Source organism: Pan paniscus, chromosome 11 (genome assembly GCF_029289425.2).
Source record: "Pan paniscus chromosome 11, NHGRI_mPanPan1-v2.0_pri, whole genome shotgun sequence".
Classification (NCBI taxonomy): Eukaryota; Metazoa; Chordata; class Mammalia; order Primates; family Hominidae; genus Pan; species Pan paniscus.
In genome coordinates, this window is record NC_073260.2 from 30123774 (window position 1) to 30141048 (window position 17275).

The following is a 17275-nucleotide window of genomic DNA, read 5'->3' on the forward strand; positions in this document are numbered from 1 at the left end:
AATCCTCCAGCCTAAGCCTCCCAAAGTACTGGAATTAGAGGCATGAGCCACCATGCCTGGCCTTAAGTGCATTTACAACTTATAATAGGTTTATTGAGATGTAATCCCATCATAAGGAGCATCTGTACAACTATTTTCATTTTAGCAAATTTCCTGTTTTTATCAAGCAGTCTATGTACATAACACATATGTATTTTTATTTAGTTGCAATCACAGCTTGCTTATTCCTTTAAAGTCTGTTTACCTAACATTGTCATTAAAATTTTCCTTGTTTTTTATCTCATCTTCGTAATTATCTTGTATAATGGCTGAACAGTGTTCTGGAGTGTTGATGTATCGTGGTTCTGCGTCCCTGTGGTGGAGAGATGAGGCCGTCTCATCCCCCCAGCCTCCTTTCTCCAGTTGCATATCCTGCCTTCTGCTTCTGTTGACCTGTTGCCTTCGGAGGAGTATGTCGAGGAAGGAAAGAGCCTGAAGGCTGTAATCCCATGATGCAGTTTTCATTCTTTGTTTTTACTTTGTGTTACTGCTGCTATGTGTGTCACACAAATACAGCTGCACAAAGGAAACAAAGGTACCCAGTTTACTGGGTTACAAGAAGGCAGACATCCTGGTAACACTACACAAGTCAGGGGAGAACCCTGCCCACCGCCCAGAAGCCCTTAGTGTAACCTTGCCACAAGATCAACAATTACCCTGACTTTATTGTGGCTGCTTCCTTGTTCTTCTCCAGTTTTGTCACCCAAGTGTGCATCTGTAGACGTTGCATTTTCATTTTGCCTTTAAGAAAAAAGTGTATTTTAAATCTCTTTTAATCTGTAGGTATCCCCTCTATCTCTTCTCTTCCCTATATTCTGCTTGTTGAAGAAAGAAATGGAATCATTTGGCCGGGCGCGGTGGCTCACGCCTGTAATCCCAGCACTTTGGGACGCTGAGGTGGGCGGATCACTTGAGGTCGGGAGTTGAGACCAGCCTGGCCAACATGGTGAAACCCTGTCTCTACTAAAAATAAGCCGGGCTTGGTGGCGCACGCCTGTAATCCCAGCTACTCGGGAGGCTGAGGCAGCAGAATCGCTTGAATCCAGGAGGCAGAGGTTGCAGTGAGTCAAGATTGCACCACTGCACTCCAGGCTGGGCGACAAGAGCAAAACTCCATTTCAAAAAAAAAGAAATGAGATCATTTGTCCTGAGTGGTTCTCACAGGCTAAATCTTGCGGAGAGAGAGGTTGGGGAGCAAGGTTACATCTTAGGTGATGGGGTGTTCTTATCAGGAGGTACGTAATGTCTGGTTGTCTCCTGTTGTGATGTTAGTAGCCACTGATGTTCAGTGCTTAGAACCTACTACCCGTTAGGGGTTGCAAAGTGATGATATTGCAGTTCTGTTATTTCTTCATTTATTTGTTGAAATACTTCAATAAAGAAAAACTCCACCCACCTACTGTTTTTAAAAGCTTTCTTTAGATTCACGTGTCATACAGTTTGCCTATCTAAAATGTACAATCCAGCAGCTTTTAGTGTATTCACAGAGTTGTGCAGCTGTCACCACAAGCAATTTTAGAACATTTCATTTAAATCCCCCTTCCCCCTACAAATAACTATACTCCCCTTAGCTGTCGTCCCCCAAACCCCTTTGCCCGAAGCAACCACTAATCTAATTTCTGGCTCTATAGATTTCCCTCCTTTGGAGGTTTCTTATAAATGGATCATATGATGTGTGGTGGCTCCTTGTGTCTGGCTTTTTTCACTTAGCATACTGTTTCCTAGGTCCCTCCATGTGGAAGCACATATCAGCACTTCATTCTTTTTTACGGCCAAATGATAGTCCATTGTACAGTTATACTGTCTTTTGTTGATCCATTCATCAGTTGATAGATATTTGGGTTGTTTCTACCTTTGAATATTATAAATAATACTGCTATGAGCATTTGTGTACAAGTTTTTACGTGAACATATGTTTTCATTTCTCTTACCTAGAAGTAGAATTGTTGGGTCATGTGGTAACTAACTCTATGTTTAGCCATTTGTGGAACTGCCAGCCTATTTTCCAGAGCAGCTGCACAGTTGTACATTCCCATCAGCAGTATATGAGGGTTTCTACTTCTCCAACATTTGTTATGATCTGCCTTTTTTTATATTTATTTATTTATTTATTTATTTATTTATTTATTTATTTATGAGACGGAGTCTCGCTCTACCGCCAAGGCTGAGTGCAGTGGCACAATCTCGGCTCGCTGCAACCTCCACCTCCCCGACCTCAGCCTCCCGAATAGCGGGATTACAGGTGCCCATCACCATACCCTGCTAATTTTTGTATTTTTAGTGGAGACAGGGTTTCACCATGTTGGCCAGGCTGGTCTTGAACTCCTGATCTCAAGTGATCCGCCTGCCTCAGACTCCCAAATTGTGGGGATTACAGGCATGAGCCACTGTGCCCGGCCTTTTTAATTACAGCCATCCTAGTGAGTGTGACATAGTATTTGATTGTAATTTTGATTTGCATTTCCCTCATGACTAGTGATGCTGAGCATCTTTTCATGTGTTTATTGACCATTTGTATGTTTGGGGGGAACTAGCTCTGTGTACCCTCTGTCCATTTTTAAATTGGATACTTGTCTTTTTATTATTGAGCTGTAATAGTTCTTTATATATTCTAGATTAAAAATCTAGATTTGCAGACATGTTCTCCCATCTGGGTTGTCTGCACTTCATGTCTCGATGTCCTTTGAAGCAAAAAAAAAAAAAAAAAAAAAAAGTCTCACATTTTGATGACGTCCAGTTTATTTTTTCTTTTGTTGCTTGTGCTTTTGGTGTCATAGCTAAGAAATCATTGTCTAACTCAAAGTCATGAGGCTTTATGCCTGTGTTTTATTCTGAGAGTTTTATAGTTTTAGCTCTTACATTTAGGTCTTTGATGCACTTTGAATTAATTTTTGCATATGCTGCCGTCTACTCTTAGGTTACCCAGTGCTGCAGTTAAAGGGAGAGTCAGTGCTGGATTCTTTCCCTTTCTTTACCAGTTTCCATAATAAGGAGTTGCCACCGAGTCATCCTATGGAGTTGGTTTTTTTTTTTTCTTTGTGATTATGGCACTTAGATTTAAGCATATTTGTGTTTGGATCCATTGACAATGATGTCGTTTTATCTGAGAAGTGTGTCTGCTCCGCTTGGGTGACTATTAAGAAGCCTTTTCATTTGTCAGAGACTTCAGTATCCTTGTGGTGGTTTCTCATTCAGACTCTCTCTCAGTTTTCCCAAGGAGAGGTGGGGAGAGTAGGTATCCTGAGGCCCGTTTTACAGGGGCAGGAATAGAAACGTTAGGAGGAGTGACTTGTACGAAGTCAAGTGGCAGATGCAGGACTTGACCCCTTGTTTCTCCGACTGCTTTCTTGTGCTCATGCCCCATGTGTATACCACATAGTCAAAACCTTGGCATGAACCTGGAATTTGAGTTTGAGTCCTGGTTATGGCCTGTGACCTCCAGCAGGTCTTTGGGTTTCCCTGAGACTTGGTTACCTACTTTGTGAAATCGGAAGACTGGAAGAGCCAATTTCAGAGGATGAGCTTTCTTTCCTAAGTAAGGTTGCCTGCATTGAGAAACAGCCCAGCTTTTGCTACGCTAGAGTAAGGCCCTGTTACACCCTTCTTCAAGCGTGTCTGATTTTGGCAAAGCTTATCTTCCCATGTAGGTATTCATCCAAAAAGTATTCTTTTTGTAAGAAGAGACTAGCAAAAGTTAACAGGGTTATCTAGATTCTTAACTTTATGCTATTATGTGGCATTTGAGTTTCTTTAATCATGAGTTTGTATTACCCTTATAATCAAACTAATTACAAATTTAAAAATTTGTGTGTGCTGACATGTATGCAATTTACAAAGAGAAGTGGGTTTTTTTTAACCTTTTTTTTCTTATCTAGCTGTCTCACCCTAAGTTTTTTCATCTTCCCAATTGTCTTCCAGAAACATGCCAAAGGCCAGGATTTGTTTGATCAGATTGTGTACCACTTGGACCTTGTGGAAACAGATTACTTTGGCCTCCAGTTCCTCGACTCTGCCCAGGTTGCGGTAGGTTATTGCTTTGATTCATTTCAGAACAGATTGGCTTTTCATTGCTAATTGCACGTCCACAGTTGCTAGAAATGGGTAGAGAAAAACAAGACTAAAACTGTGATACTGTGCCAGTAACAGGCATTGGGATGGAGGTTGTGGTGCCCAGGTGCCATGCGTCACAATGCTTGTAGGATGCCTCACCCTTGAGGTGGCCAGTAACCAGGAGAGGATGTGAATGGGATTCATTAGGGATGCATTATAGGCACATTTCTAGAAAAGGTAGAAAGAAGAAACATCATTATAGAAGTTCTTTTAGGCTGGGGGCAGTGGCTCGTGCCTGTAATCCCAGCACTTTGGGAGGCTGAGGCAGGTGGATTGCTTGAGTCCAGGAGTTCAAAACCAGCCTGGGCAACAAGGTGAAACTCCATCTCAACAAAGAATACAAAAATTAGCCAGGCATGGTGGCATGTGCCTGAAGTCCCAGCTACTAGGGAGGCTGAGGTAGGAGGATTGATTGAACCCAGATGGTCAAGGCTGCAGTGAGCTCAATCGATCCTGCCACCTCAGCCTCCCTAGTGGCTGTATTCCAGCCTGGGTGACAGAGTAAGACCCTGTCTCAAAAAAAAAAAAAAAAAAGGAAAAGAAAGAAACTCTTCTAATGGTGCTGCTTTTATTTTTAACCAGCAGAAGAGGCTGTGCCACCATCTTCTTGCAGAGTCTGGCTGGGTAGAGAGCAGGTGCTGTGAACGGAGCTGAATGCCAGCCAGGCTTAGTGGGGTTGGGGGTGGATGGGGTCGGAGCAGGTCTTGCTGTTGCCGAGAACCATCTTGCAGGTTCCAGGAAGCTGTGTTAGGTCAGCACTTTACTTACTTTGCCTGAGACAGAACTGTTCACAGTGGAGATGTTAGAATGAGTGAACTCCACAAAGCTCAGACCCACTCTTTTTAAAAGCAGGAATGACTTCATAGTTCCCCTTCCCAACAAAATCTAGCTTGGGGTTTCAAAGATAATTTATTCGACAATCTAAATCTATTTATGGAGTGCCCATTATGCACTGGGCCCTGTGCTGAGCATTGCGGATAAAGCAGTGCACATAGATATGTCATATGCCAGATGGTAATAGGAGTCAAGAAAAATAAAGGCGAGGAAAGGGTGGACTGGGGGGGAGGGGAAGCACTATTTTAGACAGTGTATTAAAGTCTGGGTTCCCTGATCAGGATGTTTGAGCTGGAGACCTGGAGCTCCCATAATGGTTAAGGCTGTCTACTGGAAGATACTTATCAGATACTTCCTGATTGTATCTGGAAGTTGTCAGGTGACATGTGACATTTGTAAGGTGAAGATGTACAAAATCGGTACCTGGGAATTAGGTCTGCTGGAGAATGTTAGTGACATGCTGAGTCCTTCCGTGACAGATTGGAATCTGGATGGGAATGCATCCTGGCTACAGTGCCTCTGGGGTGGACACTCCCACTGGATGTCCCTGTGCAGATGTGTCCCTCAACCTCAGCCACTTCCTCTGCATCTTCAGGACGTCCTGTTATGCCACCCCACCCCACCCCCAAACTGTGTCCTCCTCAAACTGTCCTCCTCGAACCCTCCCGGGTTCCTTCTCATTTCTCAGCCAGAGACTCTCACTCCGTCCACCGGACCTGGGAGAAGGGCAGAACAACTTTTTCTCTTTCCACCTCTGAGTTCAATTCCGCTTCCTTTGAGGTTGGGCCGACCAGTGTCCTACCCTCTGACCTCATGACTGTCTTTCGCATCCCTCGGGGCCTTTGGTGTCTCAGTTTTTCTCTTCCTCTGGGTGTAGCCTCAGGACTGAAGTTACTGGCCCTCCTACATATTCTGGACACTGTTTCCTGTCATTTAAGCTTCATTTGAGCAGATTGACAAGACCCACATAGATTCTCGTGTGTCCTGTCACCACCTGCACTCCAAGATCCAGAATTCTGCCAGTCCCCATTCCAGGATAACTTCCCTTGATTCCTTCCATTTTCCCAGTTCCCCTCCCTCTGGGCTTGGCCCACAACGGTCTCCTTCTGCCCTTTGTCCCCTCCCAGCCTTCTCCTGCCCTGGCCTTCCTCCCAGCCCCAGCCAGGCCTCGGCCACCTCACCTGTGTCCTCACTTGGCCTTTGATTCTCCTGCCCCCGTGACTGTCCCCTGGCCTCCCCTTGACACGCAGGCCCATCTGTTTCCTCTGCGGCTTGTCCCAGCCTGCCAGGCGTTGCTGGAGAGAGCCACGGTCTGTGCCTTCTGGCATCAGCACCGATCACAGGTTCAGCAGAGTCCAAGCTCCCGAGCTGCTCCCTGAGCCTCAGTAGCCCCAGATTGACTCTTGGCCACCCGACAGGTCCTTGTCTGGATCTGAGCACAGACCTTTAGTCCAGTCCCCACGGAGACTTTGTTCCAGCAGTTGCCTCACCTGCTGAGACGACCGAGGTCATTCAGCTAAAATTCCTTGAATTTTCTTCCCCTACACTTCCGATTCTGTCTGTCCATCTTTTTTTTTTTTTTTTTTTTTTTTGCATGTCTACTTCTCAATCTACTCTCTACACCTGGAGCGGCAGGCCTATTTCCACTTGCTTTCTGAATGCCATATTTAGGGTTCTCTCTGTCCCCAGCATCCTCCACCTGTTTCCAGCATCTGCCACTCTCCAGCCCTCTTCTTCCCTGGAAATCTTCTTGATTCTGCCTTCTCCTGTGTGTCTTAAAGCGTGTGGTATTTTTGGCTTCAGAGTATCTGTGGCCCTGAACTAGAAGTCAGACTGGACCTTGTTCCTGGCTCTGCCTCTGACTCATTTGGTAGGCTTTAGATAGGCTGCCTTGCTCCTCTGGCCTCTGTTTTCTCATCTGTAAAATGGGGTACTTGGACCTGTTCTCCAAGAAAACTTACACTTCTAATGTTCAGTCATTCTGAGTCTAAAGGGGAGGTTGGCATGTCTGCTGCAAATGCGTTCTCTAGTTAGAAAGGAGAAGGTATCTTTCATTTCTGCCCTTAGAACCTATGCCTGTTACCTTGGCAGCATGTCCTCATCCCCAAGTGACCCCTCATTAGCCACTCAGATTCCCAGAAAGCCAAGTATGTGACTCCATTATGAAGGCCTTTGCCATGAGACTCTGCTGACTTGGCTGGCAGGCTTTCCCGCCCGCCAGTGCCCTGTCACTGTGCAGCAGGAGGGGTGTTCACAGCAGGATACAGGCGGCTTTCCCAGGCCAGACACCTGAAGATGCTCAGGCTCTCAGGCCTTTCCAGCATCCAACTCTACAAATTTGAGGCAAAAACAGGTGGGAGGGCGAGGGTCCTCATCTGCCTCCAGCTCTGAGGATGCAAGAGCTGTGCGGCAGCAGCAGTTCCCAGGACCCTCTAGTCATTCCCATCTTTGCTTTCTGAGCTGGACTCCTTACAGTCTGGGTCTTATGATGCCTGCACTTATCTCTGTGCCTTTGCTTGTGCTGTTTCTCCTTCTGCTGTTTCTCACCTGTTTAAACTTCCAGCCATCCTTCAAGACCATCTCAGATGACCCCCCCTCACCCTTCATGAAGCGTGTCCTGAACTCTCAAAGTGTTTTTTCTACTATGCAAATCTTATTTTGCCTTCTGTGGCCATTTGACTGTTTGGCCTTGGGTTTGTTATTTGTGTGTGTGTGTGTGTGTGTGTGTGTGTGTATATATATACTCACACGTATATATTATGTATATATACACTATATATGTGTATCTAGATACACATATATAATATATATGTGTATCTAGATACACATATATAATATATATGTATATATACACATTTATGTATATACATATATTTTATATATATATATAAAACTTTAAAATTAGATCCTAAGACTTAGGACCTCCTCCTCTTAACTCGGTGATTCTTGGGGACAAGGCACATAACCTAGAACCTTCTTTTTTAGCCCCAGAAGGAACCTGAGGGAGAGGCATTTGTCAAATCTTTCTAGATCTTTCTTTTACCATCTTCTAGATGGTGAAACCAAAGCCCTTAGACCTTGGCAAGTCATTTAGTGAATAGCACAGCTTGGACTCAAACTCAAGTTTTGCAATTTCAGGTCTATGTGCTCTTTCTAGTACACCCTACTCTTGAGTCTCAGTTTCCTAGCTGTAAAGTGGAGGTAGTGTAATAACATCTGTTTCATGGGGAATTTGAGGAGCTCAGAGAATTAATGGAGGAGAAAAGTTTTTGTAACCTGGGACGTGGATATGGGTCTCCTCTTTGTAGCTGGGCAGTGTGAGGGGGGACTGGAAGTCATCACTGCCCCCAGGGGTGAGCATGCTAAGAAGGTACAGTTAGCTGATTGGAACCTGTAAGGCCCGCCTTGCCTGTGGGAGAAACCTTAGCCAATTTAATCAAGAGGCTTTTGGGAGAGTCTGCTGAGATGGCTTTTGGGGTCATTGATTTTCATAGGACCTGGGAGGTGATTGGATGTCATAGGAGGTGTTTCTGCAAACAGTAGGGTAATAGATGGACCCGGAAGGGAATGGTTCACTTGGCTATTGGCTTATTGCCCCATAATTGAGCCTCCTTCAAGCAATGGTGTTCCCACCCAGCCCCTGACATGCAGATCAGAGGTTGGCAGCTGCAGGGCTCTTGGCATGGCTCTCTGCATACCCAGCTTATATCCCCAGCTCCCTGAAAAGAACCACGCCTGGTTTCCATAGTGCCCTGCCCAGCCCTGAAGCAACTGTCAAAGCCTATTGATATCACCTATTTTTAGCAGTTGGGACTAGGACCTCCTGTTTCCCTTTTCCATGTCAAAACAGGAGGCCATCCAGGAACCCACTCTGCAGATTTCACTTTGGTACAGCTCAAAGCAGGGTCTGGGAGTCTGTGTCTACATATCAAAGCTTGCTTCTGAGAGCCAAGGGCTCAGGCCTGCACTGTCTCACTTTCCCACTGCCTGATCACGATAAGTGCTGTTTACCCAGTTCTCGCCCTGAGCCCAGCACTGAACTACAGTCTTTGTGTAACTCTTGTTTAATATTCATCACTGATCTATAAAGTAGGCCATAAAACAGAACCATTTTACAGATGATGAAGCTGAGGCTCAGAGACGCTGATGTTCCTAAGAATGTTGTAAAGGTTAAAGCCAGGATTCAGAACTTGGTCTCATTCCAAAGTCCAGCACTTTCCACTTGGCTATACGGCTTGAATATGCACTTGGTTCATGCGTACATACATATATAGAAGGAAGAAAGGGAAGGTTCAGTCAATCCCATTCAGCCAACTTTGACTTGGAGCTCACTCAGTGCTGAGCTCTGTGGTTGCACAGATGAGCTGGATGTTGTCCCTGCCTGCCACATTCTGTTGGGAGACATAGACAAGTAATCCCCTGAACTACGGTGTATTCAGTCCTCTAAAGAACCAGTGTAAAGGTCCCTCTGTGGGTCTGGAGGAGAGACTGTCTACGTATTACTGATAAAATGAACAAGATATCCAAGAGGAAGGGTGAACACTGATGTGGGCCACAGAGAATGAGAGGAGTTTGCCAGGCAGAGGAGGGGCAGGGATTTGGGGCAGTGGTAATAACAGCCCCACCAAGCAGGAGCCTCCCTTCCTCTCTTGGGAGCAGGTGTCCTGGAGGGTAGATGTGGCCACTGTAAGTCCTTCCCTAAGCTGCTTTTCAACATGAAAAGGGAGCTTTTTCTGATGGTACATTTTGCAGTAAGGAATCCAAAATAGATTATTTTGACCTTTGTCTCAAGACTTGTCAGATGTGCGTCCTCTGGCCTTTGCAGCATAGAATCTGGCAGTGAGAGGCGCAGGGCTGCATAGTGAGGTTGGTACATAGATATGGCGCCTGCTGGGAGGGTTCACTAGCCACTAAAGGGACTCTTGCAGCTCCTTTGGCTTTGCTTTAATGATTGGTCAGAATGTCATCACATTTGCCACTTGTGTGGACACTATTGGGTGCTCTTGCCATCTCAGATGTAATTATAAGAAGAAAAGAGTGACTATTAGGTATACCTGGAGGGGACATAGGAGAGTATAAATGCTAAGAGTGGGATCTATGGGGATCTATGTTACAACTGCTGGAAACAGACAAAACCCCTTCCTTCCACCCACTGGGTTCAGTGCAGTTTCCATAGACAGTGCTTAGGGGTTAGTTCTGTTCACAGGGGCTGAAACTGAGGCTCAGGTGCCCGTGCTCTGAGGTGGGCTGGGGGTGTGGGGGGGCTTGCTTGTGGCCACACATGAGGTGAGTGGCAGAGCTGCAACTTGAACTCTAATCTTCTGCCTCCTTGCATGGTGGTCCAAAGAAATGTAAACTGCACTCAAGAAATGCCACAGGGCGTGGTGTGGTGGCTCACGTCTGTAATCCCAGCACTTTGGGAGGCCAAGGCAGGTGGATCACCTGAGGTCAGGAGTTCAAGACCAGACTAGCCAACATGGCAAAACCCTGTTTCTACTAAAAATATAAAAATTAGCCAGGCGTGGTGGCACATGCCTGTAACCCCAGCTACTCGGGAGGCTGAGGCAGGAGAATCACTTGAACCCAGGAGGCAGAGGTTGCAGTGAGCCCAGATCACACCACTGCACTCCAGCCTGGGTGACAGAGCGAGACTCTGTCTCGAAAAGAAAAAAAAGAAAGAAATGCCACAGGCCTCTCCTCATCCTGTCTCTGAATGCTGGGAGGCAGGCCGAGTGTTTTCCTGCCTACGTGCAAATACTGGTGCTGAATCGGAAGCTGCTAAAGGGGTCTCTACCACTGATTTAGATGATTCCAAGGAAGTCATCTCACACCAGCAGGTAGCTGGTGTTAAGTGAGTTTATAGGGCTTGGTCATCATGGGGAGCAGGAAAGAACCCCCCACAGGCAGAGAAGGCACTTTAGACTAGTCCGTGGTGTGGAAACCTAGAGTACTGGATGCTGACGCTGACAGGGGTGTGAGTTTGAATTCCAGCTCTGCCTCTTATCAAGGCTGCACCTCCCACACCCCAGCCTTAGTCAGAGGATGGATGTGATACAGTAAACTCCAAAGGCGTTCATCCCCTTCCTTCTCTTTTCATCCTTTGGGTACAATTTGATTATCTCTTCAGATTCCTTCCAGCTCTAGTTTAAACACAAACTATATATATATATATTTGAGATAGGGTCTTACTCTGTCACCCAGGCTGGAGTACAGTGGTGTGATCTCGGCCCACTACAACCTCTGCCTTCCTGGTTCAAGGGACTCTTCTGACTCAGCCTCCCAAGTAGCTAGGACTACAGGTATGCACCACCACACCTGGCTAGTTTTTGTATTTTTAACAGAGATGGGATTTTACCATGTTGTCCAGGCTGGCCTTGAACTCCTCACCTCAAGTGATCCACCTGCCTTGGCCTCCCAAAGTACTGGGATTACAGACGTGAGCCACCACGCCTGGCCTATTTTTAATATACACAGGGTCTTATTGTCACCCAGGCTGGAGTGCAGTAGTGTGATCGTAGCTCATTGCAGCTTTGATCTCCTGGGCTCAAGTGATTCTCCCACCTCAGCCTCCTCAGCAGCTGGGACTACAGGTGTATGCCACCATGCCTAGCTATTTTTAAAAAAGAAAAGTTTATAGAGATGGGGTCTTGCTATGTTGCCCAGGCTGATCTTGAATTCCTGGGCTCAAACGATCCTTCTGCCTCAGCCTCTCAAATTGTTGAGATTACAGGTGTGAGCCACCATGCCTGACTCAGATGCTCTTTATAAGCCAAGAAAATTTGCAGGTCCTAGAAATCCCGTTATGAGTTTCATCACTCAGACTTAATGGTGAAGGCTCAGGAGATGTTCCAGCAGAGAGTTGTTAGATGCTCTTCAACTCCTGAGCTGCTCTGAGGCCTTGTAGTTCCAATGCTCCCATGTAGATTTTAGATGATTAAATTCTACAACCAGCCTTATGGGTGTCATATTTCCAGAATTGATGTACTATTGGAACAGATGGGCCTTGCCAAGATCATCTCACACATCTTGATTTATGGAAAGGATTTTGCCAGATGGACTTGGATGAGAAATTCAGATTAGAAACCACCTTTCTAACACCCGTTAGAGTGTTTGAGTAAAATGTCCTGCCATTGGAACTCAGAATTGCACCTGTCTGTTTCCAGTGACTGGTTTAATGGTCTGCTAAGAGGGCCGGAGCCGTTTGCCTTGGCGTTTACCCACAGGCGGCATGGCTATATTTAGCCAAGACACAGGTGAACATCTGAGACAGGTCCCGCTGCTGCTGAATACAGTCCTCAAAGCCGAGCGTAGGATACAGTTTACTAAATGCCATGTTGGGCTTTCATTGCCCCAGTGTTCAAGCCACAAGGTGGTCTTGCGGGATAAAATACGAGTGATCAGAGTCTGGAAGGCCCCTGCAGCTAAGAAGAAAGTCAGATCATTTTGAACTGGTTGGATACAAGATAGGTTTTGTCATCTCTCATTTTAGGATTGTGACTGGGTTTCTTATTGCCTCTGATGCAGGCAAGCAAAACCTGATCTGAACACCAATGGGTCAAGGAGCTTTTAAAATGAGGAAGCCGTTTCTGATTCCATTCTCGGCTTCACCAGCCCCAGACTTTTCATAGGCATCTATCCTGGCAGGTCCTGCTTTGGGCAGGGCTCTGTGGCTGAGCAGGAAGGATGGAGCCCAGCCCGCAATGGCTGAAGGGGTGCCTTTTGCAGTGTGGCCAGAGGGCAAAGCAGTCAGCCACCCGGTACCAGCATCTGGCTGTGGTCTGCCTGTGAATGCACACCAGCCACAGATGTTTGGCCATTTCACCTCTTGGACTAGCCTGTAAAACCTGAAATTGCTTGAGATTTTGCAGAGCCCAAACAGCAATTTCGAGAAGGGGTTGTGCATGTTTCAAGATCATCAGAACCTCTTCCTGAGTAGGAGAGGATGTGGAAAACTTCAGTACTAAATATTTAACGGGCACACTGGAAGCATTTATGAAAACTGATGCTCTGAGACTCTGTTTAATGAGTCTTGGGTGGGACCTGAATTTTGACTTTTTCAAAGTTCCTCAAGTGATGGTAATACTAATACACAGCCAGGATCAAAAAGCACAGCCAAGGAGACTGCACAAGTTGGGCTTGGCTAAAGATGAGACTTTGACAGTGGAGGGAGAGGAAAGGGAGGTCTAAACCTGTTCTACTCAAAATGGTGGTGAGAAGACTAAAGAAAGGAAAGAAATGGAACAAGCTCCTTTAAGTGACCAGCCTCTCATGGGCTAATTAGACTAGGGGATGAATGGTGACTTCTTTTGAAAGTGAAAAGAACAGTTTTAGTCATAGCCATTAGCATGTTACTTGGTAGGAAAGTAAATATTGGGCTTAAATCAAGTCTGTATCAGCCCCCTCCAGGGGCCAAAGTTGGGGGTTTTCAGCTTGTTTGAGGGCACTGGCAGCATCTGATTCTAATGAGGTGAACTCATAAAACAACAAATGAATATGGACGTGACAACCCAGCCCACCCCCTAAAAATAATATTCTCATTAAAATAAACAATTATGCAGCAAGGTAAAAAGAAAGTAAATGGCATTCACAGCCCCACCATCCCAAAATAACCTCTACAATTCCTTCTGGACGTATCTAGATAGAAAATAATAATTTTATATAAATGAGATTCCACCTGATTTTTTTTTCTCATGTAACATTGTGCTGTGGATCTCTTGTCACATCAATAAATACAGGCCTACATCAGTTTTAAATAGTATTTCATTATATGGATGAGCCATTTTCTAATCCGTCTTTGTTGATGGACATTTAGGTCATTTCCAATTCAAAGCTATTAACAATGAGATAAAGCATCCTGCACATGTGCGTCTGAGATACACATCCTGCTGCGGTGACATTACATGGCTGCCTAGCCTGGAGTGGAGATGACAAAAGCCCCACAACCCACGTTCTCCCATGGCACTGCCCCCAGCTTATTGTATTATCAATCATCTGTTGTTCGCTTTTGTGTTTCCTTATCCCCTTCCTCCCACACAGTCATAATGGCCTCTTTGGTTAGGTGTGGAGTACACTGTCCTGGTTGGGTCCTGCCGCTCCTCGTTATTAGACTGTGCAGAGCGCAAATGTGTCTGAAAGCTCTTTGGCAGTCAGCAGAATGGCCTCTGACTCTGAGTAACTCATGAGTAGCCCACTCTGCTTGTATCACCCCAGCCGTCTTTCTAACAGAGAAGTTCCAGCATGCATTAGGTCCACATAAAGTGATGGGAACAGTCCCTACTTGCCTCACTTTAAAAAAATAATTTATATTTAATATTTATTTATTTCTCAAGAGTCTTAACAGGGGCCTGCTGGGTGCCATATCTTGTGCCTGGCACAGGAAACAGTCACAATTAAGTGCACGGTCCCTGGCCTCCAGGAGCTGATGTCTGTCTGCACAGAAGGGCTCAGTAGAATGCTCCTAAATGCAGTTCTCCATGGAAGTTAAGTGGCTGAGACTCCTTAGGACAGCAGTATCAACGACTTTGACTTCATAGAGAAACTTTTGTATGAGGCAGATGATTTTCTAATCTCCTCAGATAAGACTGAAGCAGTTCTTTTGGTCAAAGCTAGAGGAAGTTAAAATGCCCTCATTGACCAGAGCAAAATGATCTTAGGCAAATCCCTGCCTGCCTTTGCATTTGCCGTGTGGCTCATTTTCCTGGCAAAAGAATAAAGGGGTTGTGAATTTTAGTTCTGTACTTTAAAGAGTTTAGGACGACAACCTCAAGACCAGTGCATAATGAGAGATTATTGGTATCATAGCTTGTACTTTTTGCTAGATTAATGGAGACCTGGAATGCTTGGAGAAGATTGGCTGTAACTTGAGAAACTCAGAAGGAAAAGGCAGTTGGTGATTCTGCTGATCAATTAGTTAAGGGGTTTTATGTTCTTTCAGGCACCACTTTGTAAAACTTCCAGAAACTAGGGAGTCCCCTCCCCAGAAAAATGCACATATATGCATAAACGTTGAATTTTTTATACCATCCCAAGCAGTTTGCAGATTCCCAGCCTAAGAACCCATGATATGATCCAAACCCTGGTTTTTGTGGGTAGCATTACTAAGGCTTTTAGAGGAGGGTAACTGTGAGGGCTGAATAACCTTGCTGATGAACTATTCCTAAAGAAACTTTTTTTCTTTCTTTCAGCACTGGCTGGATCATGCCAAACCCATAAAAAAGCAGATGAAAAGTAAGTAAGCAGAATTTAGCTCACTCATTTATTTTTTTTCTGAGAGTAAACTCCTTTGCCAGTGTTTTGAGGTGTTATGTTTTCATTAGAACTTGGAAGCATTTTAAAAATCAATTCGGTATTAAGTGGATGATTTTTAATTTCTTAAGGCTAGCCAAAGATGAGAGTTTAAAATTTGAATAAAAATGTTTAGTGGATATTGAAAAACCAACTGTGCTCTCATTTGAAATCAGACGCCTCTGCCAATGAGAACTGATTAACCTACTATTCAGAAACTCAGCTTTATACCTATTATATCTACTTTCTAATGAGTTACAACATAGACTCAGAGGATGAGAGAGTAGGAGGGCTCTTTGATAGTCTGCTACAGCCTTCTCAATGTACAGGTGTGGAAACCACGTTTTTTAATGTTGTTTATGCTTGGGTAATTTTTAAAAATTCATATGCTCTTAAAAGTACTTTAAAGTATTTTTAGAGAACAGAACACTTTGCATCACTTTCCTTTAGCCTTTGTACTTTGTAAAAACTAGCTGTCAGTTTGGAGTATTGTGGCATCAGGGGTGAAAATAAAATGTCAGCTTTTAGTAATCTGTCTAAATCACTAGGGTTTTTCTCCTGGAATGAGGTTACTAGCTAAACTATCTTAGTCAGCACAAAAGTCCATCCATCTCAGTTTCCCGGATGAGGACTGAAAAGAATTGGCTAGTGTCGCGTGCCCAGTTATGCTGTCCTGATGTTGTGCTAAATGTTATAGATTTAACGTGCTTTCCCTTTTGTCCATCCTGTGATCTTCAAAACTGGGGAAAAACATCTTCAACCTTCCATCTCCAAATGTTTAGTTGGACCTGCTTATGCTTTACACTTTCGAGTTAAATACTATTCTTCAGAACCAAACAACCTTCGTGAGGAGTTTACAAGGTAGGCCACGATGCAGAACAAGCTCCCGCCCAGCAGGGCTTGCCTTACATGTCATTTATGGCTCTTCTCAATTGTGGGTTTGCCTCTTCTTCTGTCTGCTGTCTATTTCTCAGCAAGAGTTATTAGTACTTTTCCGGTGTTTCCGTGTTCCGTTAAAAATCCACAACTTTGCTTAATTTGACATTTTTCTGAGTGAATAGAAATTAGAAGATACATTTTCTTGTCACACTTCTATTTTCTTGGACCCTGGGTAAATTGATTGGTTGCTCTGCGGCGTTTTATTTTTATCTCAACTACAAAAAGGGAAGGCAGATATTGGAAAAGCATTTCTCAGTCCTTAATCGCCATCTTATGTTTTAAGAGATCGCAAAATATTCTCTTGATTGTTACAATACAAGGAACCTCTTTAAGAAAAACAGAGTAATTATAGCAAAGTTGTTAAAATCCTTTCATGTTATCTTTTAACTCCCCTGAATTTCTTTTTTTTTTTTTTTGAAACAAAGTCTTGCCGTGTTGCCTAGGTTGGAGTGCAGTGGCACGATCTTGGGTCACTGCAGCCTCCACCTCCTGGGTTCAAGCGATTCTCCTGCCTCAGCCACCCGAGTAGATGGGATTACAGGCGCACACCATCACACTCTGCTAATTGTTGTATATTTGACTGGAGACAGGGTTTCACTGTGTTAGCCAGGCTGGTCTCAGACTCCTGACCTCAAGTGATCCACCCGCTTTGGCCTCCCAAAGTGCTGGGATTACAGGTGTGAGCCACTGCGCCCGGCCTGAATTTCTTTTTTGTTTTGTTTGCCCGTGTCTATGTCTTGGACTTCAGAAACAGGGAAGAAGAAAAAGAAAATTTGAGTAACATTTTAAATGTGGAGTTTCCCTCTACCCTTTTCCATCAGTGAAATTCTCTACGAAGCCTTTTCCTGCTTTTGATATCCCCAGAGCCTCCTTGTCGTTGTTTGTGTGATGGACTGCAGTGGTGACATATAGGCTATGTAGGCTGCTGGGTGGTTCTTAGGGAGATGACCCCTAAATAATGCCTTAAAGACTGACTGGTTATCACCATTTCCCCTGGGCTTTTTTTTTGGAGACAAGGTCTGGCTCTGTCAACCAGGCTGGAGTGCAGTGGCGTGATCACAGCTTACTG

General features: G+C 44.8%; 1 protein-coding gene across 5 annotated transcripts in view; it reads left to right on the forward strand.

Annotated features, from left to right (window-relative positions):
- The window catches only part of EPB41L4B (erythrocyte membrane protein band 4.1 like 4B), a 148926-nt gene that overhangs the window by 36884 nt on the left and 94767 nt on the right, over positions 1–17275 (forward strand). For all 5 annotated transcript variants that reach the window (XM_055117752.3, XM_055117751.3, XM_055117753.3 and 2 more), the window contains exons 2-4: positions 3958–4062; positions 15168–15210; positions 16050–16128. In XM_055117752.3, coding sequence (XP_054973727.1) covers positions 3958–4062; positions 15168–15210; positions 16050–16128 — 227 coding nt within the window. The remainder of the gene's footprint in view (positions 1–3957; positions 4063–15167; positions 15211–16049; positions 16129–17275) is intronic.